Source organism: Gambusia affinis, linkage group LG16 (genome assembly GCF_019740435.1).
Source record: "Gambusia affinis linkage group LG16, SWU_Gaff_1.0, whole genome shotgun sequence".
NCBI lineage: Eukaryota > Metazoa > Chordata > Actinopteri > Cyprinodontiformes > Poeciliidae > Gambusia > Gambusia affinis.
This window is the reverse complement of record NC_057883.1, coordinates 23,258,393-23,281,617: the sequence shown is the minus strand read 5'-3', so window position 1 is coordinate 23,281,617 and position 23,225 is coordinate 23,258,393. Positions and strand designations below refer to the sequence as shown.

Here is a 23,225-nt window from a genome sequence, read left to right as displayed (position 1 = left end):
ATGTCTTCATGTATTAAAACCAACCGCTGCGGTCCAACTGACAGGAAGTGCCTCCACCAGAGTTTCTCCGTTTCTGTTGGCTAAACTCAGATCGATGAAATGTCCGTCCATCATTTTCAGTCCTTGTGTCAGTCAGCTCCCCTGCCTGATTCCCCGCCCCCTCCTTCTCATTGGGTGCTGCCGTCTTTTGCTGCAGCCAACCGAACCGTGAGGACACGCCGACCCCCCAGCCGCCGGACAAGGCGTCCAGCATCAACCAGACGCCGGTGGAGGCCAACGAGTTCCCCCAGCTGCCGGAGGGCCTGGAGAAAAAGCCCATCGTCCTCAAGTTCAGCGCCATGATGGACGGCATCACCATCGGCGCCGCCCTGCTGCCCTCGCTCAAAGCAGAGTACAAGATGGGGGCGGTGAAGAGCCACGGCATGACAGGTGACCCCTCGCCCACCTGTTTACAGGCGGTTTCTGCCCAGTTCTGATCCGGTTCTGCTCCTCAGGAGCTCAGACGAGCTTCACCTTCGAGCTGCCGAACCACAAGCTGTGCTTCCAGTCCAAGGTGTCCCCAGTGGACATGTCCACCATGTCCCCGTCCGCCAGCCTGTCCCTGCCGCCCATCACCATGTCGGGGGAGTACATCATGGAGGACCACGAGAGCCACTCCGACCAGAGCTGGGCCCCCGACGACTTCCCGGCCAAGCAGGGCAACTACCTGCAGGGCAACTACCTGCGATGCGTCGCTGAGGTGGGGCGGGTTGCCACGACAACGGGCTCCTGACGCCACATCCTGTTGAGAATTTGCTCTGTGTGTCGACAGATCGGCTCGTTTGAACACAACCTGACGACGGACCTGCTGAACCACCTGGTGTTCCTGCAGAAGGTCTTCATGAAGGAAGTCAACGAAGTCATCCAGAAGGTTTCAGGTAAAAGTCAGGCTTTTATTCTGAAACTCCACACACAGCTTGACTTCCTGTTGTCAGACTTTGAATCTTTAATGGCTCACAACTCGATTCAAAATCGATTCCCACTTCTATCGGTAAGCGGAGGATCCTCCTGATCTACTCCAGTCTGCTTCATAACGCAGAACGATGAGCTGAGATCGGTTTGCACGTTAGCGTTAGCATAGCTGTCATTAGCGTCTGCTCTGGTTCCTTCAGGACGCTGTGCTCTCTGTCTGCAGGAGGCGAACAGCCGATCCCTCTGTGGAACGAACCTGACTCGTCCACGGACGCAGACAAGCCCAAGATCCTGCTCTACTCCCTCAGCCTGATGTTCAAGGTGGGTTCAGAAGGAACGCCCTCAATTAGCTTAGCGGTACCTCAGGGTTAGCTCAAGGTTAGCGCAGCAATGGCTCAGAGTTAGCGGCGGCGCTCTCCTCACTGTGTTCCCAGGGGATCCAGATGACGGCCACCACGCCGTTGATGCGGGCCGTGCGCTTCGAGACGGGCCTGATCGAGCTGGAGCTGTCCAACCGGATCCAGTGCAAGGCTCAGCCCGGAGGCAGCAGCAGCTACCTGAAGCTGTTCGGCAAGTGCCAGGTGGACCTGAACCTGGCGCTGGGGCAGATCGTCAAGCACCAGGTACCGGCCGACCGCTGGCCCTCTGGACCGGACCCGGCCAGAACCGCTTTCATTTCCCCGTTCGTCCCGCAGGTTTACGAAGAGGCCGGCTCAGACTTCCATCAGGTGGCGTACTTCCGGACCCGGATCGGTCTGAGGAACGCGCTGCAGGAGGAGATCAGCGGCTCGTCGGACAAGGAGGCGGTTCTGATCACTCTGAACCGGCCCATCGTGTTCGCTCAGCCGGTGGCGTTCGACAAAGGTTCGGCTCACGGCGCACATTAAAACGGCTCTGTTAAAGCACCAGAGCTCAAACTGGTTCTGTTCTGGTTCCACTGGAAACCGCCCTCTGCCTCCTGTCCCTGCAGCCGTGCTCTTCTGGCTGAACTACAAGGCGGCGTACGACAACTGGAACGAGCAGCGGCTGGCGCTCAACAAGGACATCCACGTAGCCACCAAGGAGGTGGTGGACAAGCTGCCGGGCATCCAGCAGACCTCGGCCCAGGCCTTCAGCACCCTGTTCCTGCAGCTCACCGTCAACGACCTGGGCATCTGCCTGCCCATCACCAACGCTTCACAGGTAACCTGATCACCATGCAGCCCCCCGCGGCCTCCAGTCACTCTGACCGAAACATCAGCACCTAAACTCTGCGGTTCATCTGGACCCAAAGTGCAGGAGCCGACGCTAAAGCACTAAACCAACATGGTATTTAGTAGAAGCTGTGAGCAGCCAGCATTCTGCAGCAAACCCCTCCTAATGGAGGTTGTTTGTTCTGTTTATCCATGACTGAACATTTCTGCCTTAAAATCCTCTTTATTCATCTGATTAAATGGATGAATTTAACCATTTATTCTGAATCTTTTCTGCTAACTCTCTGAGATTGCTCTCATTGCTGGATTAACCAGCAGCTGCTTTCCTAAAACCTTCAGAGTAACCAGAGTTGATGAAAATCCAGGCTCACGTCTAACATGTATGTGGGGTTAAAGGTCACCCAGCTGTACTGTCACCCGTTTCTGTAGAAAGGACCAGCAGCGTCAGGGCCGGAGGTGAGCTCTGCAGCAGCGGCCCAGCCAAAGCCCGCCCACAAAGTAACCCGCAGCTCCTCCGTCCTGCCTGGTGGCTTTCTGTGGTTTTGCTCTGATTGTGGAGCTTTTATTTTGAAATGTGTTGTTTCCTGTTGGCTGCCTGCTGTGTTTTAACTGGAGGAGAGCTGGAGCCAGCTCTGGCCTGTCTGTGTGGATCTCTGTCCTGATTGGAGGTCGGTGGTGATCAGTGTTGGCATAGTTACTTTGAAAAAGTAACTTTAATCGGACTACTGATTACTCCTTGAAAAAGTAACTTAATTATATTACTGACTACTTGATTTGGAAAGTAATTAAGTTACACTAAAAGTAACTTTTTAGTTACTTTCCGCAGCTGCTAACAACAACGCTCCGCCTCCTGTGAAAATAACATTGAGCTTTGCCAATACTTTTTTGTAAGCTATTTTATAATGGTAACATCAACAATGTGTCTCCACTCATAAGGCTGAACTGAAGAGGAGATTGTAGAAAAAACAGTACAAAAAAGTAAAAAACGTGACTGATTTGTGTGGTCCTCTGTTGCGTAACTTCACGTTCAAAAACGAGCCCAAAAAGGTGCAACCCGCCACTCATTAAATCTGCAAGCGACTTAAAAAAAAAAAAAAAAAGCCCAAAGCCGCTTATAATAATCGGACTTGGCGACAGAAACTGAAAATAGTTCCAGTTTTTCCACCAACAAAATGCGCATCTCCCTCCATTGTTTACATTTCTGTCGCATAGAGACGTCGGTCACTCGACAAGACGCGTAGAGGAAATACGATTAAATTACAAAAGAAGATAGTAACGCAAAAATGATTTTGATAAGTAACTGTAGTCTGACTACTGGATTTGAAACAGCAACGCGTTAGATTACTCGTTACTGAAAAAAGTGGTCCGACGTCAGTAACGCGTTACAAGTTTACGCGTTACTGACATCACTGGTGGTGATGCATGTGGAAAACGACTCTGACATTTAAAATCTCCTGGAATGATTTCTGATTTCCCTGGTGGGATTAGCATCAGATTAGCCTTCTGAGGAGCTGAACCGATGCTTTCTGGGTGTTTCTAACTCTAATCTGTTGGAGACATTTCCCTCTGAAGTGGATCCAAATGAAGGTTCAATCAGGGTTTCAACTTCATTTCTTTGTTTCTTTTTTTTTTTTTTTTTTGACAGTAATCAATCAATCAGTCCTATTTATTTAGACACAATTATGGTGCATAAAAAAAACAAGAAACAGACAAAACAAAATCAAGAGCAATAACAATAAAATAATCATCCATTGCCATATAAACTAAGGCACCAGTGAGTCCACAAACTAGAGAAGAACCTCACTGAGCTTTGAACAGGATTGGTCAAAGTGTGAATGATGCTGTTTACAAAGTCTGTTAACCTACACATACATCTGTACATAGTGTTTTGAAGCACAGCAGCACAAGTTGGTACATTGGGATTTACAAACATCTGACTACCACCCCAAACAGTTCAACTTCATTTCTGAGTGAAATGTCACCATCCAGCTCTGGCTTCTATGAATGGGTGAAACGGGTTGTTTTTACCGGTTCTTCCACTAACTGCGACCCGATGTGCTCCGTCCCTCTCAGGCCAACCACAGCATCGACTTCGACACGGGCTCGGCTCTGGTTCTGACCATCGAGAGCACGCTGATCACCGCCTGCTCCTCCGAGTCTCTGGTGAGCAAAGGTCACTTCAAGAACTTCTGCATCCGCTTCGCCGAAGGCTTCGAGACGTCCTGGGACGACTGGAAGCCAGAAATCCGGGGAGACCTCGTCATGAACGCATGTGAGTGTTTAAACTGGAACTGAACTGAAACACCGAATTCCACAGCACATCCACTCGTTAAGGTTTTCATAGTCAAGCTAGCACAGCTTCTAAATATATTTATAGTTTTTTATAAATGTATTTATGAGTTTTACAAAAATCAACAGGATAAAACAGTGTCGGCTTACTGGAGTACTGACAAAAGAGGATAACTAAATATTTTTGTTAATTAGAACTTCTTCCAGGCCTGTGAGATTTGAAACTCTTATCATTGACAATTAAGAGCAAAACTTTATTATTCCAGATTCTTTGTGTCGTTTTCCTGATTCGACGCGTAGCGAGTTGACATCGTTGACGTTTAATCCAGTGGTGTTTGTTGAAACGTTTCATGTGATTGCTGGAGTCGCGTTGCCTCCTGAATGTTGCGTTGCTGTGTCGGCTTGCAGGCGTCGTCCCTGACGGGACGTATGAAGTCTGCTCCAGGACCACCGGCCAGCTGTCTGCAGGCAAGGCGCCGTCTTCATGAGGCTCAGCGAGACGCCGCTTCAGAAAAATGAGTGTTGATGTTTGTCTTGGAGCAGAGAGCAGCAGCGCCGGGACCTGGACGCTCAACGTTCTGTGGAAAATGTGCGGCATCGACGTCCACATGGACCCGAACATCGGCAAGCGGCTGAACGCCCTGGGCAACACGCTGACGTCGCTGACGGGGGAGGAGGACGCCGACGACATCACCGACCAGAACTCGGTGAACATGGGCGACCTGTCGGACGAGGACGAAGCCGACACCATGTCGCCCACCATCCACATGGTCAGTGACCCGGTCCGGTTAGCGCCGAGCTCGGTTCAGACGCCTATCATGTCTAGAGCTTTATGTGAGTTAAAGAAAAGCTGCTGATGTTTGCAGGGAAACGTCTCGTCAGGTTTCTGTCTGTGGAAGATTTTTATGTTTGAAGCTGAACAGTAAACTGGCCGAAGGTTTTTGTGTCGGAGCTGCTTGAGTTCTTCCTTCCTGTTTGGGGTCAGAGGGTAAACCCCGCCCGTCTCCTTCCTGCAGAGCTGTGAGGCGCCGTTCAGCCCCCGGCTGACCCTAAAGAGACGCCTGGTGAACCACATCCTGGGCCTCAGCCCCAGGCCGCAGAGCGTCTCTGCAGACGGCTCCGACGCCGGCTCCCCGTCCGGGGCCCGGACCCAGAGGCCCCTCTCCTGGGCCTGCGTATGTAGAACCACTCTGGGTCTGCCGGGTTCACATGGAGCTTCTGGTCCCAGAATGCTGGTCGGCGGCTGATTAATCGTTGGGGTGATTTAGAGGCGGTTTCGGTTCCCCAGGCAATGATGGTGGTGGAGGGTCTTCCAATCAATCGCTCATCAATCTTCCAATTGATCCAGTCGCGTTTCGGGTTTCAGGTGACGTGTTGATGGGCGTTCGGTTCCGACGGGCTGACGGTCCGCTCTGCTCCCTGCAGGAGAACTTTGACCCCCGGCGGCCGGCGATGTCCGGCTTGGTGCTGGACGCCCGCGGCAGGAAGGTCACCAAGAGGGTGGTGGACATCCGGGAGCTGAACGAACAGGCCAAGGTCATCGACGACCTGAAGTAAGAGCGTCCCGCGGAGCAGTGCAGGTTGTGTGTGAACGCTGTGCAGACGCGCCGCTTCCTGTGTGTCTGCAGGAAGCTGGGCGCCAGCGAAGGAACCATCAACCAGGAGATCCAGCGCTACCAGCAGCTGGAGTCGGTGGCGGCCCAGGACATCAGGAGAGACGTCAGGAAGAAGCTGCGCCGCTCCAGCATGAGGGTCAGTTCAAGGTCAAAGCCGCCTCTACACTGCAACACAACCCATAATATCACCGTAGCAACAGAAACTATAGTTACTACCATTTTTACAAATTAGTCCAAGTTTATAAATTAATACACAAACCGCTTCAATGTGGCTTTTAATTTTTATTTCCTTATTTCCTTTTATTGCAAATTTACAAACGCCTTAATACTGGAAACAACTTCTGAAAGCTTCTGAACATTAAGAAGCTTTTATATTTATTCTTTATAAGGTTTTTCAGTTCAGTCACTCAGTAACGGAGGAAGAAATCAAATCTGCATCTGTCATCGCGGCCGGTTTTATTTTTTTATTTTTTCCTATTTCCTCATTATTTCCTTTCTTCTCTTTTTCTTTAAAGTGGAGAAAATATATTAAACATATTCTGTCAGTAATTATTTAACACATTCGTCCCTGAGTGAGAAACATCGTGGAAATCGAAACGACTCGACGCGGATCCTGCAGGATCCAGCTTCCGGCTGGTCTTTAGTTTTCTGGAAGTTTGTTCCAGATTCGTGGAGCATAGAAGCTGAATGCTGCCTGGTTCTGGGGATGCAGAAGTCGGGGTTCTGCTGTGGTTCTGGTTCTGCTCTGACCCGTTTGTTTCCTCCAGGCCGCCTCCCTGAAAGATAAGTGGGGCCTCGGCTACAAACCCAGCTACAGCCGCTCCAAAAGCATCTCGGCGGCGGCGGGCCGGCCGCCTCAGAAACGGATCGAACGCCAGAGGTCAGAGTGCGAACGTTGAAACGTTAGGATGCTCTGCAGCCATTGGTTGTTTCCTGCTGCACTCTGATTGGCTCGGCTCTGCTGATGTCACAGAAAGCGTCTCTGTAACATTTCTGTCTGCAGCTCTAAGGTCGGGGATGTGGATGATTTCCCAGAAGTCCGTGTGGACGTGTCGGCTCCTTCGCCTCGCGTCACCTTCAACATCCATGACCAGGTAAAGTCCGGCGCCCCCTGCTGGCGCGACGTGGACAGATCAGCAGGGATCCTCATTAGATGCTGCAGGAACAGTTTTGGACCGTAGCTTCACCTCACACTGCTGCCTGTCTGCAGCTCTAACGGATTTGTTTTCTTCGTGACTTTCTGTTTAATTAAAGAATAAAGTTCAGCTTCTGGACTCTGAACGTTCACCTGTCAGCCCAGCAGAGATATTCAAGGTAGACGTTCAGATTAAATCATGTTAGAAAACCAAATCAGATCTGTCCTCTGATGAGCTGAGAGTCGAATCACAACAGGAGGCATAACAAACATTCAGCTCTTAATGCTGCGTAATCAATAACTGATGCGGCCTCATGATGTCATCCTGTTGTGAATCTGCATCAGCAGCTTTCCTTTAGTCTTTCTAGCATCTCTGCATGTTTCGCTGAAGGCCTGAAACTGACGCTCAGCTTTTCCTTCAGTCTTCATGATGAACTTATGATTGTTGGGGCTTTTCTGGCTGTTTGAGCTGCTTTTCTGCAGCTGAAGTGATTTTATTTGGACGCTCAAGTTCTCATTACTTCACACATTGATATGCAATCATCTATAGATCTATATGAAAGTGTTGCGAAGGCTCCACAGACCTGTTATCCGTTTGTACACGGTCATCACATTTTCAAATGAAATATTTTGTTAGCACGCTAAATATGTAGCTCGAAAGATTTTAGCTCCAAGCTAAATATTTTGTTCCAAATATTCTAAATATTAAGATCCAAGGTAAATATTTTGTTTGTAAACTCTGACTTAAATATTTAGCTTGCTAGCTAGGTAGAAAATTAAATATTTACCTTTCTAAATGTAACCGGTGTATGCTATTAGAGTTCTTTACCTAGTCTGATACAGTCGGCGTTGTGTTCGGTTAAAGAAGAGAGTCAGATCACAGGAGTTGCTGGTTGTTGCCATGACAACAGCATCCGGGGTCCTATTTAGCTCCCGCCACGACAATTAAGCTGACCTCCACATTTAATTTGTTATGTTATTGATATCTGTGACAGGTTTGTCTATCAGACATTTATAGAAATACGGAGACAAATTGCGGCCAGTATCGGTTCAATACGCCACATAACACATAACATAACATACAGTCAAATACGAGACGATTCCGTAGTTTATGGGACGGGTGGCAACAAGACAACAACAACCATTGTCATTTTAGCCTAGCTTAAGCTAACCTGAATATTTACAACTCTCTTGTTGATACACTGACATTACTTACCTACTGTCTTTCAACCACTTTGAAAAGCTTTTCTTCGTCTCTCCAACATCTTTATCCTTCCCCTTCTTCCGTTTTCTGTTTTGTGCCCCAGAGTTTTTTTTCTGCCGCGCCATCTTTAGCTCCCTGTTGTCAAGGCATTACTACAATTCAAATCTAAAAGAAAAACGCGCCCAGTGTGTTCTCGAAGGGGTGTGTTCCCAAGCTACCTGTGTGTGTGTAGTGGGGGTGGGTGACGGAGGAGCGCCGAATCAGTGCCGTTCCTCTATTACTGATCATTTCATTCATGCACAACCAGCTGTTAAATACCGACTAGAAAAAATTCCCCCCATCGTTTTTCAATCAATCAATCAATCAATCAATCAAATTTTATTTGTATAGCACATTTCAGCAGCAAGGCATTTTCAAAGTGCTTTACACTTTTTGCGCCCCTGTGTGTTGCATTCAGTGCATACACTCTTTTTGTGCCAGTGATTTTAGTTTTTGCAGCCTCCTCTGGTTTGGTTAGCTCTGCGGTTAGCAGCATGTGAGGCTGTTAGCAGCTTTTAATGCAGGCTTGTGTTCTTCCGACTAGGAAACAAAATCCACTCTGATCAGCTCTTCTGAGGAAAGTGACCCTGGTTCACAGGTAAAAAGTCTAAAAATATTCACTCTGCACTCTGTGACGACGAGGACATTTTAAGTTGCTGACTCGTTTTGCAAATGAACAAAACTGAAGCAGATTGAAGGTTCAGAAAGTGAATAGGAAGTGACGTCGTTCTGTGCTTTTCAGCAGAGAGCAGCGGCAGAGTCGCCTGCAGAGCCGCAGGTGAGGCGCGATCAGGAGGAATGCGTTGCAGCCTCCTGAGCTGCTGGTGTCACAGTAAAGAAATGTTTGCTCTATTTAAGACGAGTGGTGTCTGATCCCTGTAACTCAGCAGGACACAGGGACTCAAACGGCAGGCGGGTCAGGGACAGCCGAGGCGTCGGTCGCTCAGGTGAGACGCAGCTGCTGGAAATGCAGAGGAAAAACCAGAACCGGCCGTTTAAAATATGCAAGCTACATATCACATCAGATTCAGGAAATTATATAGACAATAATTAATAAACTAAACCAGCAACAGAAGGTGAGTCATTTTTAAAACTCATCATATCCTGTTAGGTCTGCATTTACTGAAAATACAAAGGATTTTTTGTTCTTTGGTAACATTTTGGTTGTTTCTCGATAAAATGTCGATGTTTTTGAGCTCTTGATAAAATGCAATAAAAGGCGACTTAATTATTGTTCACAAAAAGCTACTCATTTTTAACCGTTTCCAACTTTAGACAAGCATCAGGCTAATACACAAACTCTTAAAATAAATGAAAAAATTATTAAATGGTTGATATTTTTTTGGAAACTCCAAAAAACATTTTACAGATTAATTAGACAAAGACAGAAGATTGAAGATCTTTAAATTCTGCTATTATATTTAATCTGACAAAAGATCCTCATCAGGAATTTATCCTCATTAATTAAATATAGTTGTATTTAATTCATATTTACGTTTTGACCTTATTCCTAATAAAACGACCTGCATCAGTCCCCTCCCCCCATGTTTTACCCCCACCATCTGACCTCCGACTGCCCAGCATGGTGGTGGCAGCATCATGCTGTGGTGTTGCTGCTTTATTGCAGAAAGTGGGTGGAACTATGGAGGCATTACTGGTTCCGTTCTGGTTGTTCTGACCCGGTGCCATCAGAAGAACCTCTGACCTCAGCTGTGTGAAAGGTCAAGCTGTTTTAAAGGAAGCAGTTTCCTGTTTCCGTCCCATAACCGCTCTGGTGACTGGAAGGTCCAAACAGTCCCCCAGCAGGATCAGAGCAGCCCCGCACCACTTCCTGTCCACGTCACGTCCACTTCACGTCCACTTCCCATCCACTTCCTGTCCCCTTCCCGTCCACTTCCTGTCCCCTTTCCATCCACGTCACGTCCACTTCACGTCCACTTCCCATTCACTTCACGTCCACTTCCTGTCCCCTTCCCGTCCACTTCCTGTCCCTGCCCATATCCCGCCTACCTCCCTCATTGCTGTTCTGCTTCTCTCTGCTGTTGGCATGAGGTCAACCTTCAGCTGGACCCAGTCAGAACCGGTTCTGGGTTCTGTCTGGTTCGTGTCATGGCCGCTGTCTGGAGGGAGTTTGTATCGTCTGCTGGAGTCGATGGTTTCCATCCCTGTGAGAAAAGCTTCTCTGTTTCATGGTGTTGTTCAGTCGGTGGACACCGGGTCGCTTCGTCTTTTGGTTCTTTGGTTCTTTGGGTTTTCAGGCGGTCTCTACGCCTGCGGGGTGGTTGGACCTGTTTGTTTGGATCCTGCCGGTCTGACTCTCTGTCCCTCTCTGAAAGTTTCCCGAGGAGTCCGAGTGCGACCTGTTGTCCATCACCATCGACGACTCATCCCATCCTCATCATCACCTTCACCTCCATCCTCCATCCTCTGCGGAGGGCCAGCAGTCAGTGTTCAGTGCCCCCGCCACGCCTGCCGTCTTCTCACCCGTCGTTCCCTTCCAGCACTACGACTCCAGACGCGACGACCTGTCCTCTTCGTCCTCCGAGGACTCTGAGAAGGAGGACGAGTTCGAGAGACCGCCCAGCTACCGCCGGCCGCTGTGAGTGAAGCCGCAGTTCGGTTCTCTGCTGCCATGCTGACGAGTTTCTGGATGAATTAGTTTAGAAAACCTTTTGCTCATCATCCTGTTCAGATATTACTCTCATGCAGTAGAAATGGACATTTCATGTTATGATTACAAAGGAAAGAGCAGAGGCTCCTTTTTGTGGTGGTTTTTGGGGTAAATGTGAGCCAGTTGGTTCACGAAGCCTCTGTGTTTCTCAGCCATCCGTCCCATAAGAAGCCGTCGGGCTTCTCGGCCGTCAGCCAGCTGTTCAGCGAACGCTGGCCAGGTACGCCGGGCAGCCGCAGCTTCAGCAGCCCGGCGCCGGAGAAGAACATCGACTTCGAGCTGGACGTGCGCGTGGAGATCGACAGCGGGAAGTGCGTCCTTCACCCCACCACTCCACAGTCGGAGCATGAGGACGTCACCATGCGCAGGTGAGACCCTCTCTCACTGGTTGGGTTTGTAAATGTACGCCGATGGAGAGCTTCTTGTTCTTCTGCGTAGGAGCTGCGACCGCATCCAGAGGAGTCTGGACCAGGATTCTCCTCCCAAGAAGAAAAAGCTGCAGCCATCCTACAGCTCCTCCACTCACCTGCTGGCCGGGAAGAAAGGCCCTGCCACCCTGCAGACCAAGTCCAACGACCTGGAGACGACGGTGTTCTACATCCCCGGTGTAGACGTGAAGGTCAGCCGCTCTCCGAACATCCTCCTCTCTCCAGGTTTGGAATTATAATCTGAAATCTTTCCACTTCTCCTGAAGCTGCACTACAACTCCAAGACACTGAAGACGGATTCTCCCAATGCCTCGCGGGGATCCTCCCTGCCCCGCACGCTCTCCAAAGAGTCCAAGCTATATGGTATGAATGAAAGCGGCCCAAACCCGCCCAATGCTGTCCACTGCAAGACTAACTCGCTCCTACCTCCCCTGCCCCCACCTGTTGTTGCAGGTACTGTGCATTTCTCTGTTTATAGCTGCATGCTGTTGCACCTCTGTCCATCTGATGTGCTAATGTGGACTCTGGATATATGTGTTTCTATTGCTGGAGACTGCTAGCTAGCTATCTCTCTGTCCAGATATCTTACTGGACAGGTAGCTCTCTATCTGACTATTGAGCCTGTTGAGCTTTCTTGCTATCAAGCTATTTATTATGGCTATGTGTAACTATCTACATAGCTAGCTGATGATCTAAAGCTAGATACCCATTCATTTGAGTTATTGATATATGTATTTATATATTTCTAAAGATTGGTATCTAGTTATTTACCTATATAGGTGGCTATCTAGCTATGTAAATAGCTATAGCTATAGCTACGTAGCTATCACTGTAACTATGTAGCTATCTACATAGATGCATTTGTTTCTAGCTGCATGCTGTTGCTCCCTCTCCTCCATCTGATGAACTAATGTAGACTCTTCAGTATTTATAGTTCTATCTATGTAGCTATTTATGTAGCAAATAGTGAGATAGCTATGTAGCGTTAACTAGCTATCCAGACAGATTGCTATGTGTCTCTCTGTCTAGAAGCCTTTCGGTGTTTCTAGCTGCATGGCCCTTTCCTCTGATCTGATGTGAACCTCTGGATTGGAGTTCTTGTGATTTATATTTGAAGCAACCCGCTTCATGCAGACTGCTTCTAGCCGTTTCAGCTCTGGCTCTGTGTTCCTGCAGCCAAAGGGAAAGGCGTTAGTGGGGTGAAGACAGCCAAGCTGTACGCCTGGGTGGCGCTTCAGACTCTACCGGAGGAAATGGTCATCAGTCCATGTCTGCTTGACTTCCTGGAAAAAGCTCTGGAGACCATTCCCATCACGCCGGTGGACCGGAGCTACACAGGTTGGTTCTGTGCCGCTGACGGCTCCTTGCACCGACTCTGCGCTCCTCATTTCACGGTCGATGTTTGTCTCGGTAGCCACGGCAACCCAGGAGGAGGACATGGGTCAGTTCGACTCGGTGGACCCGCTGGAGGAGTCCACCGCCTCGCTGGTCTCCTCCTCCACCTCGGCCTACTCCTCGTTCCCGGTGGACGTGGTCGTCTACGTCAGAGTTCAGGTTTGACCCGAACCGTGACCACTGCAGCTGCAGCTAGCCTCCCTGATTCTGTTTGGTTCTGACGAACCCGTCTGCTACCAGCCCTCTCAGATCCGGTTCAGCTGCCTGCCCATGTCCAGGGTGGAGTGCATGCTGAAGCTGCCGTCGCTGGACCTGGTGTTCTCCTCCAACCGCAGGGAACTGGAGACGCCCACAGGAACCAACCCCACAGACGGGCCGCACGCGCCGTCCTCCACCCCGCCGGGGCAACACGGCCCCAAGCTGCCCCCCAGCAGAGGTATGGGGGCGGTTCTGCTGGGACCCGCTGGGTTCTCGACAACAATTGGCACGACCGGAAAAGCCAAAGCAAATTTTTCACTTGGCGTTTTTGATAACTTTGAAAATGTTCTTTGCTTTTAGTTTTTTAATGAATAAGATATAAAGCGTTAATAAACAGAACTTTATACAAATTTTCCATAAAATAAGGTTAGCGCCGCTAGCTTGTCTGGTTCTGGTTAGCTAACAGACGGTGCGTTTGTTACAGCGTCTCCCCAGCTGGGCAGCCCGCTGGGCCGAAGCCGCCACAGCAGCAGCCAGTCGGACCTGACCGGGCCGCCCAGCAACTCGTCCGGCCTGAGCTTCACCGCCTGTATGTCGGACTTCTCCCTCTACGTGTTCCACCCGTACGGCGCCGGGAAGCAGAAATCGGCCGTCACGGGCCTGCCTCCGGGCCCGGGCCCGCTTGGTGAGCGACCGAACGCCAAACCTTTAAGGTTGCACAGCGGCAGACGAACTCTGACCCCGGTCTCCCGCAGACGATGAGCCGTCGTCGGTGACGGGCCGGAAGGACTCACTGTGCATCAACCTGGAGTTCGTGAAGGTCAGCCTGTCGCGCATGAGGCGCACCGGAGCGCCGACCTTCATCGAGAGCTTCGTCTCCAAGGGAGGCAAGATGGACACCACCCTGATCAACATCTCAGGTAGGAGAAACAAAGGACACCTTGTGCCCAGTTCTGGTCCACTCCTGGTTGCTCAGGTTCTGTGACCCGCTGCAGCATCTCAGTCTGGTTCGAAGTCTGGGCTTTGAGTAGGCCATTCTGTTGTCGATCAGCTGCTGAGTTTTGGGTCTCGGTACTGTTGATGACCCGGTTTGACCCAGCTTCAACTGTTGGACAGATGGTCTTGGGTTAAAGGTGTCCAACTCCTGCAGCTGAGGAGCGGTCCCACAACATGACCCCTCCAGCGCCGTGCTCCAGGCTGGCTAGCGGGGTGTACTTACTGTCCTAGTGGGGCTGAATTAAAGGTTGGAGGAACCAGCAGGTAAAGGTCAGGTGGGTCAGGCTGCAGCGTCTCTTAGCAACCAGCTGGAGGACAAGGTGGGCTCGGCCAGCAGGGGGCGCAGCGGCAGGTCTCTGAGCGCTGTGGCTGTGGTTTTAGAGGAAGTGACATCAGTTAAACAGGAAGTTGTCATTGCAGCCGTGTGTGACATCGGGTCGGCTTCCTTCAAGTACGACATGCGGCGCCTGAGCGAAATCCTGGCATTCCCCCGGGCCTGGTACCGCCGCAGCATCGCCAGGCGCCTCTTCCTGGGAGACCAGACCATCAACCTGCCGCGTAAGCACTTCCTGTCCCTGAGCTCCTGATGCTCCGTGGCGGCCGTCTCATCAGCCGTTTTCCTCCGCAGCCTCGGGTCCCACCACCCCGGACTCGGTAGAGAGCATCGCCCAGCACCTGTCGCCTGAGTCCAGCCGGAAGGCGTACTGGAGGACGTGGGACGGCGGTTCGGCAGCGACGCATGCGCCGCACTCGCCCAACGTGTTCTCGGAGCACGTCAACATGTCGCCCGGCGGCCTGGGCCACCTCAAGTCCCCGGCACCCGGCCGCACCCGCAGCGTGTCCGACTCGTCCGCCCCCAGGACCGGTAACTGCCCCCGTGGGTCAAACTGCCCCAGTGTCAGCTTCCTCCTGACCTTTGACCTCTCTCCCTCAGAGCCCGTGGCCAAAACTTCGACGCCCGCCTTCGCGAAGAACGGGAAGTTGGCCGGCCAGCAGGGGTCGCCGTGGGAGACGCTGGTGGTTTTTGCCATCAACCTGAAACAGCTGATCGTCCAGATGAACATGAGCAACGTCATGGGCAACAACACGTAGGTGGTCGCCTAGCAACCAGCAGCCATTTTTACCCTAAGCCCGGCCGAGGTTCTGCTGGGTCCAGAAATCACTAAAGTAGTTGAAAAAATCAAAGATGGTGAACTTCTGGCAGCCCCTGATTGGCCAGTCTACAGGTTAGCAGCTTAGCATTAGCCTCTGCTAATTTTTTAAAATGTTTTAGATATTTTGAAAAATGTTTGCCAGAAGAAGGAAACACAATATCAAGAAAATATCAGATTTTTATGGTTCAATAGATGGAGGCTATGATCTGACACCAAGCATGTTCGTCTAATTGGAGATTTCAAAAATCAATTTTCCACCACAACCTTGGCGGCCATCTTGAAAACTCATGAACTGCTGGGTCTGTGTGGACCTGAGTTTCTGTGGATGATGGCGGCGTTCCTGTGGTTGCAGCTGGACCACCAGCGGCCTGAAGAGCCAGGGCCGCCTGTCGGTGGGCAGCAACCGCGACCGCGAGATCAGCATGTCGGTGGGCCTGGGCCGCTCAAAGCTCGACTCCAAGGGCGGCGTGGTGGGCGGCAACATCGACGTCAACACCCTGGAGATGGTCGGTGAGTAAACGCCAGCCGCAGCTCCTTCAGACTAGACAGCAGCAATTAGCAAACAGCTGCTGAGCTCATCATAGGAACTGCTGCTCATGGTAATACTTTTTAAAGAGACAGAGACACAATTTGAAGAGGTTAAATCAGGTTACTGGACAAATGATTCTGATTGCCAGGAATATATTGAATACTGCCCCTTTAACTTCATGTATTTAAAATTAAGGCCCCAAAATGTCTAAAATTTGTTAGTTGACCTTAAATATATTAATCCATGGTCTTGCATGTTGTGCTTTAAAGAACTGCTGTATCTCATTGTATAAAGTTTATTTTTCTGTCCAAGACATCTTCCGCTAACTAGAGGCTAACACACCCTACCTAGTTAGCTAGCTAACGTCCTGGCCGATGTTCGCCTTTGCCCCTGGCTCACTTCTGTTGTTGATGCTGCATTCATTCTGGGCTACTGAGCTTGGCACTACTCTATAAGATATGAGTTTTTCTTTAGTGCGTTTCTGTCGTGATGCTGGTCTTAAATTTCAAAATAATGTCTTTAAGGGTTTTCTATTTGCGTTGGTGGCTCTGCTGATCCGTTAATCCAGCGAGTCGGGTCTGGTCTCAGCGATGGTTTATGTCGGTCTGTGGTTTCTACAGCCCACATCTCGGAGCATCCCAACCAGCAGCCCGGCCACAAGATCCAGATCACCATGGGCTCCACGGAGGCGCGGGTCGACTACATGGGCTCCAGCATCCTGATGGGCGTGTTCAGCAACGCCGACCTGCAGCTGCAGGACGAGTGGAAGGTCAACCTGTGTGCGGTGGACAGCAGCCTCTCCGAGAAGAGGTACAGCTGCTGCTGGGGGTCAAGGGTCACCACCAGGTGGCAGCAGACACACTGGTGTAATCCTGCATTACAAAGAACATTTAGAAACATTTCTGCCTCCATAGAGGAGAAAAGTACTGAAAATAAAAACAGCAGCAGAGTTTAGAAAAGAGAATGGAAAAAGTCATGATGTCATGAGAGCAGTCACTACTGGCAGAATAAAGATGCAACATTTCCCTATTTGTAAACCAACTGTAACTTCACAAGAAGATCCTCAGCGTAACAGTTTGGTTCTGAGTTATGAATTTATTCTCATTTTAAAACAAACAAAACCATTTAATCTGGCTCTAATAGTAACTTTAGTTCGCAGAAAAGAAATAAAGCAAACCTTTTTACGGTTATACAAAATGTTTTAATTTCTTCTGATTATCAAATATTATTGTTTGAAATTTTGTGCAAAATGTTAAAAAGTCGAAAGTGAAGAAGTTGAAGTAAATATTTTTACTGTTTAGTGTAAAAATAGACATCAGAGTGAATCATCTTCACTTTTTCTTCAGACTGTGGGTTAAATTTAATAAACTGAACCTCTAAACAGTTTAAAGTCTGAAAATAATAAAAAATAAAAGCTGTTGTCACTCATTTTAACAGCTGGAGGTTAGTCCAGGTAAAGAGTGCGTAGTGACTCATCTGTCTCCATCCTCCAGTGAGATCTTTGTGCACGGAGACTTGCAGTGGGACGTCTTCCAGGTCATCATCTCTCGCTCCACAACGCCTGATCTCATCAAGATCGGCATGAAGCTCCAGGAGTTTTTCACCCAGCAGTTCGACACCAGCAAGCGGGCGCTGTCCACCTGGGGCCCCGGGCCCTACCTGCCCCCCAAAACGCCCGTCATCAGCGCCGAGAAAGGAGCTGCGGAGCTCTGTAAGGACCACCGCGGGGCGCACGGCTCACTGCATGGGACCTGAGGGCTGGTGTTTCAGATTAACAGCCAGCAGCAGATTAGCGCAGATTGTCAGATTAGGGTAATCTCCTCCTGTCTCCCATCAGATGTGGACGCCGCCCATCACCGCCACTGGCCCGGCGTGCTGAAGGTTGTCGCCGGCTGCCACATCTCCCTCTTCCAGACGCCACTCCCCGAAGACGCCGTGCAGCTCGGCGGCTCCATGAGTCTCCATGGCAACCACACGACGCTGGCCTGCTTCCACGGGCCCAACTTCCGGTCCAAGTCCTGGGCCCTGTTCCACCTGGAGGAGCCCAACATCGCCTTCTGGACCGAGGCGCAGAAGATCTGGGAGGACGGTGAGGGAGGGGCTTCTGCCGCCCAATTGGCCGCTAACCACTTCCTGCCTGACTGACTCGCTTCCTGTCTGGCTGCAGGCTCCAGAGACGACTCCACCTACATCGTGCAGACACTGGACTTCCATCTTGGACACAACACCATGGTAACGAAGCCGTGCGGCGCCCTGGAGAGTCCCATGGCGACCATCACCAAGATCACGCGCGGTCGCCACGAGAACCCGCCGCACGGCGTCGCCACGGTGAAGGAGTGGTTCAACTACGTCACCGCCATGCGGAACAAAGGTACCGTCCACAGAACAGAGCGGGTTCAAGGTGAGGCGCCAGGGCCGTTTGTGGCCCCTGGACTGGTTTATTTACGGCCCGACAACGACTCCAGAAGAAAGAGAAAAATCAGGACAAAACTTTGAGTTTCATCGTAAAACTGTTAGAAACACCAAGTCATCGTCTTTCTCCAAGCTTCCTAGAGTCTCTCTGTTGTCATGGTAACAACTGGATGCTGGATTAAAACATTTCAGGAAGAGTTTTTAGATTCAGATCAAAACAGATTAAAAATTATTACAGTTTTCTTCATTTAACAATAAAAATGATTTTTAAAAATCATCTGACGTTCTGGCAGGAACATCTGATTACTTTATAAAAATAATTAATGCTTCATTTATTGTTGATTACCTCACAGCATTTTGGTGATTTCAGTTTAAAAATATTTTTTGGTTTATAGTTATTTTTAACTTCACATGAAAAAAGAAAAATAAAATGGACAAAACCAGAACAGAAATATTTAAATTCTGTCAGACAAGAACACAAAGTTTAGAGGGAAGCAAAAGTTTATTAAAACTTATGAAAGTTTATTAAAGCTTATTACAGTTATTATTGAAGCTTATTAAAGTTATTGAAGTTTATTAAAGTTATTATTGAAGTTTATTAAACATGAAGAATCAAAGCAGCAGAAACTTTGCTGAATGTTTTCCTAAATCACAATAAAACTTTGTGTTTGTTCAGCAAAGGCTCCATTTCTGTTTAATAATCCATGTGAGAAATGTTTGATCAGCCAGATGAAAATAATCTGAGGGCTTCGTTCTGCAGAGCGTGTCTGTGACCTTTGACCTCTGTGCTGCAGAGCTGAACCTGCTGCGTAACGTGGACTCCAGCAGCGAGCAGAACGGCGAGGCGGCGCGGACCTCCAGCCTGCTCAGCAGCTTCCGGGGTTCGCACGCCTACGACCACGAGACCGAGACCATCTTCGCCCTACCCAGAATGCAACTGGACTTCAAGTCCATCCATGTGCAGGACGCCGACGAGCCGACACTGAGCGGTGGGCTGCCGGTGTTCTGACCCAGTTCCGCTCTGGGTTCTGCTCCAGTTCTGACCCGGTTCCTGTCTCTGTTGCAGACACCGGCGGTAAGCCGAAGGTGGAGTGCAGCATGGTGACGGAGTTCACAGACCACATCTGCGTTACCATGGACGCAGAGCTCATCATGTTCCTGCACGACCTGGTGTCCGCCTACCTGAAGGAGAAGGAGAAAGGTGAGCTCACCTGGTTACCGTGGCGACCAGCTTCAGTCTGAAACCTGGAGCTCCGATTGGCTGATGAAGAATGTCTCCTCCTCTTCCTCAGCGCTCTTCGCCCCGCGGCTGCTGGTCGCCCGGCAGGGCCAGAAGAGCCCCACGGCGCCGCAGGACGACAGCGCCGCGCAGAGCGAACGCGACGACACCGTCAACTACACCGCCGTGGACTGGAGGGAGTTCATGTGCAACACCTGGCACCTGGAGCCCACCCTCAGGTGAGGCCCCGCCCCCACCGCCACGATAATCCAGAATAATCCAGAACCGAAGTCCGGCTCACGACTCAGCAGAGGAGAAAATAACAGCAAAACCTGAAATTACAGCCTGATTAAAAAACTGAAGCTGATATTATTATTATGATTATTATTATTATACATGAATAATAATGAAAATAAATAAATTTAGTAAAAAACAAGCAAACAATAAAAATAAATTAGTCATGTAAAAATTATTAGAAAATGAATAAAATAAACATTTTAGTAATATTAAACTAATAACATTACAAAATGATTTAAATAGTGAAAATAAATGCATTAAGTTAAAAAATAAGTAATAAAATAAACGTGAATCATTCTCTAAAGTCAAAAATCTGTTTTTTACAGCTTCTATTAATAATAAAATGTATTTCAGGTCATTTTTGTGCTGAGGGCGGCCATCTTGTTTGTGTTTCCAGGTTGATCTCCTGGACCGGCAGGAAGATCGACCCGGTCGGGGTGGACTACATCCTGCAGAAGCTGGGCTTCCACCACGCCCGCACCACCATCCCCAAGTGGCTGCAGCGCGGCATCATGGACCCGCTGGACAAGGTTCTGTCGGTTCTGATCAAGAAGTTGGGCGCCGCCCTGCAGGACGAGAAAGACAGGAAGGGGCGGGACAAAGAGGAGCACTGAGGGAGAGACTGGGACCCAACTGGAAACCAAACGGGATCTAACTGGGAGATTCGGCTGGAACCCAACAGAGACCTAGCTGAGATGTAACTGGGACCCACAGGAACAAACCAATACCCAACTGGGAGATCCAGCAGAGATACTACAGGGATCCAACTGGAATTGAACTGGGACCCATCCGGACTGATTACTCTGACCACTCTTCATCCAGAACCACGCTGCTGCTGCTAGCATCATCAACCTGATGGACGGTCTAGTTCATGTAAACACACCTTGGCCTTTTCTTTGTTTCCCATGGAAGACGATCAGGCATGCTTCATGTAGGATAGTGACCATCAGCAGTTGCTCCTCAGACCTCACCATGATTGTTTTAATTCTTTATTTATGAGATGTGGGAACGCTACGTGATTCTGGTGTTGTAGCTTGGTCCGTTTTTTAATCCGCAGTAGAACCAATGTACATAGATCCGTTTCTTAAGTGTGTTGATTTCTTAACGTAATAAAACCATTTCCATTCAGGATGAATCCAAGAAGTGATTTCCTCCTCAGGTCCCCTCAGTTTGGGACAATTCTCCAGATTTTCCAGGTTCTCCAGATTCTCCAGGTTCCCCAGGCTCTCCAGGTTGTTCAGGTTTAAACGTTTCTCCAACAAAGTTCTGGTCCTTCTAGTGGACCGGATGGACCTCCTACTGACCTCCTTCAGATCATGGCTATGGCGCTAACATTAACTAACACCTAGCGGTGGCTACAACCACATAGCAGGAGGCTACATCCATTCCTAAGCTAGCTACTGATCTGACTAGTGATAGGCCGGCACCAGTAACAGAGCAACCAGCGCTGGCCAATGAAAAGGAGCCTACTCACTTGCATTAGCTTTGGAGAGGCTTGTGGCTAACATGCTTAAGCTAGTCACCCACTGGACAGCCTTCTTTATCTGCTGGTTATTAGCACATATAAGCTAGTTTTAGCTTTGGATAGTCTATTTTGCTTGAAGGACTTTGTGATCTTTGTCTTGAAAGGTGCTACATAAATAAAATTTTACTTACTTGCTAGTGTTAGCCTTACATAGGCTAATGCTAGCCTTTTGTGTACCAGAATTATCAAGAATTCTGGTACATTCATAGTTTTAAATAGCATTAAGAACCATTAATGTAGTAGAACTTTTGCCACGCAGCCTGATTCAAATTCAAAACACTTTCTTGATCCCAAAGGGAAATTGACCACCAAACCCACTGAACCTTTCAGACCTCAGTGTTTTCTGGACCAATGAAACCAGCACATCTTCATCACCACAGGTCACCGCTTGGTGAAAGATTTGTTTCCATGGTAACGACCAATTTGGGGGTGGAGGGGACGTTGGAGCAGATCTTGAAAGGAGTCTTAGATCAGTTGGAAACAAAGATGAGGAAAGGGAATCATCCCAGATTTACTTCGTAATTTAGATTAACTTGCCCGGTCCTGGCCCGTTTCTGGCCCGGCGCCCTGAACATGGCCGCTGCCTCTCTGTGGTGTCCGCTCTAAGCTTCCAGCTGCGCCACCGGAGGCCGCCGGCGACTCCCGCCGTGTGAAGGCGGAAGGAGGCATCGGGTTTGGTTTTCATCCCTCCAGCTGCTCCGCTTTGAAGTGTCTCATTTGCATATCACTGCAGCGCATCGCTTTTATTTCTTCTCCTTCTTGGAACGCTGCAAAAGCATCTAAACATGAAAGCTGAGCTGCTGACCAGCAGGGGGCGTTAGAGGCGCACAGCTCGATCACCTGGCCCTGAATTATAGAAGAACCAGAAAGAAAGCTGCGGAGGTCAGGACGACAGTCTTTTTATTAAAATAATAATGATGGTTTAATATAGTAATAATCACAGAAAATTATTCAGAAGGTTACGTTATAACATAGGTTTTTGATCTACTCACTCACAACATCTGAACTAAATGAGACATAAAGTTACTACTGCAAAAGATCTCGTTGATATAAGCATAAAATATATTTTTACATTTCCACTCAGCCACTTCATCGTCGTTTAGGACGGCCGCCATTTTTGAGCCTTTTAGACCTGTTGTGTGTCCATGACTTATAAACTTTGTCTCGTCAGATGTCTTTCAGTTTGCTAATCCCGTTCATACAACTTTAAAGTAATAAAATCTATCAGATTCAGAAACTGAGGACTTTCCTGTTAGCGAGTCTCACATCAGTCACAGGAGATGAGATGGTAAACTTAATGGTTAGCATTAGCTTCTGCTATTTCTGTTGTGTTTACTGTGCTAGCTTCAGCTACTTTTGTGAATGTTTAGCAATAGCGTCCGCTTATTTTTTAGGTTTAGCTTTAGGCTTTTTTTTCAGCTGTATTTTTTGTGCTTAGCATTAGCTTCAGATAAATTTCTGTGTTTTAGTTAGTTTCAGCAATTGTTTTTGTTAGTGGTTTGGCGTGAGCTTCCGATAAATTTTCTTCGTGTTCAGCCGTTTAGCTCTAGCTTTCCAGTACTTCTGTTTAGCAGTTTAATTTTAACTACCTCCAATATTTTTCTGTGGTGTCCGCTCTGAGCGGGATTGCAGTTCGTTTTCCTGCCGGATTTCCATTGTGATTTTCTCTCCTTCAAGATTTCCACTTGTTAGGAATGTTTTCTGTTGCTTTGGTTCTGAACATTCTGTGGGTTTGGACAGCAAGACTAACAGTTTTCTTTGCGTCTTCGTCATATCGGGTAATGAAGGCCTTGGCTGTGCTAACGATGCGTTAGAGAAAGTCGGACAGCAGCGGTGCTGATCCGGGCCTCAGCTGAACTCTGCGGCTTCTTCCTGATGGAGTTTCTAATTGCTCGTTCCACTTCAGCTCCTTCACCTGGAATTAAAAGTGGACTTAAACAAAGCGGCTGAGCGGATTAGCCGCTAGCTGCTCGG

At 49.0% G+C, this 23,225-nt stretch overlaps 1 protein-coding gene across 1 annotated transcript in view; it reads left to right on the top strand.

Annotated features, from left to right (window-relative positions):
- kiaa1109 (KIAA1109 ortholog) overlaps positions 1 to 20,854 on the top strand; it is a 57,530-nt gene extending 36,676 nt beyond the window's left edge. The window contains exons 53-92 of the mRNA XM_044143705.1: positions 197 to 429; positions 495 to 739; positions 812 to 917; positions 1,175 to 1,272; positions 1,386 to 1,574; positions 1,647 to 1,815; positions 1,922 to 2,133; positions 4,218 to 4,416; positions 4,842 to 4,901; positions 4,977 to 5,203; positions 5,450 to 5,664; positions 5,702 to 5,986; positions 6,062 to 6,185; positions 6,817 to 6,929; positions 7,053 to 7,143; positions 7,304 to 7,363; positions 8,972 to 9,025; positions 9,170 to 9,205; positions 9,315 to 9,374; positions 10,764 to 11,026; positions 11,251 to 11,466; positions 11,537 to 11,717; positions 11,793 to 11,979; positions 12,703 to 12,864; positions 12,941 to 13,080; positions 13,162 to 13,357; positions 13,604 to 13,804; positions 13,875 to 14,039; positions 14,536 to 14,673; positions 14,744 to 14,980; positions 15,050 to 15,203; positions 15,622 to 15,779; positions 16,419 to 16,608; positions 17,292 to 17,509; positions 17,636 to 17,887; positions 17,966 to 18,169; positions 19,005 to 19,199; positions 19,277 to 19,411; positions 19,503 to 19,668; positions 20,124 to 20,854. Coding sequence (XP_043999640.1) covers positions 197 to 429; positions 495 to 739; positions 812 to 917; positions 1,175 to 1,272; positions 1,386 to 1,574; positions 1,647 to 1,815; positions 1,922 to 2,133; positions 4,218 to 4,416; positions 4,842 to 4,901; positions 4,977 to 5,203; positions 5,450 to 5,664; positions 5,702 to 5,986; positions 6,062 to 6,185; positions 6,817 to 6,929; positions 7,053 to 7,143; positions 7,304 to 7,363; positions 8,972 to 9,025; positions 9,170 to 9,205; positions 9,315 to 9,374; positions 10,764 to 11,026; positions 11,251 to 11,466; positions 11,537 to 11,717; positions 11,793 to 11,979; positions 12,703 to 12,864; positions 12,941 to 13,080; positions 13,162 to 13,357; positions 13,604 to 13,804; positions 13,875 to 14,039; positions 14,536 to 14,673; positions 14,744 to 14,980; positions 15,050 to 15,203; positions 15,622 to 15,779; positions 16,419 to 16,608; positions 17,292 to 17,509; positions 17,636 to 17,887; positions 17,966 to 18,169; positions 19,005 to 19,199; positions 19,277 to 19,411; positions 19,503 to 19,668; positions 20,124 to 20,340 — 6,751 coding nt within the window. The 3' untranslated portion in view covers positions 20,341 to 20,854. The remainder of the gene's footprint in view (positions 1 to 196; positions 430 to 494; positions 740 to 811; positions 918 to 1,174; positions 1,273 to 1,385; positions 1,575 to 1,646; positions 1,816 to 1,921; positions 2,134 to 4,217; positions 4,417 to 4,841; positions 4,902 to 4,976; positions 5,204 to 5,449; positions 5,665 to 5,701; positions 5,987 to 6,061; positions 6,186 to 6,816; positions 6,930 to 7,052; positions 7,144 to 7,303; positions 7,364 to 8,971; positions 9,026 to 9,169; positions 9,206 to 9,314; positions 9,375 to 10,763; positions 11,027 to 11,250; positions 11,467 to 11,536; positions 11,718 to 11,792; positions 11,980 to 12,702; positions 12,865 to 12,940; positions 13,081 to 13,161; positions 13,358 to 13,603; positions 13,805 to 13,874; positions 14,040 to 14,535; positions 14,674 to 14,743; positions 14,981 to 15,049; positions 15,204 to 15,621; positions 15,780 to 16,418; positions 16,609 to 17,291; positions 17,510 to 17,635; positions 17,888 to 17,965; positions 18,170 to 19,004; positions 19,200 to 19,276; positions 19,412 to 19,502; positions 19,669 to 20,123) is intronic.
- Positions 20,855 to 23,225: the final 2,371 nt, after the last annotated feature.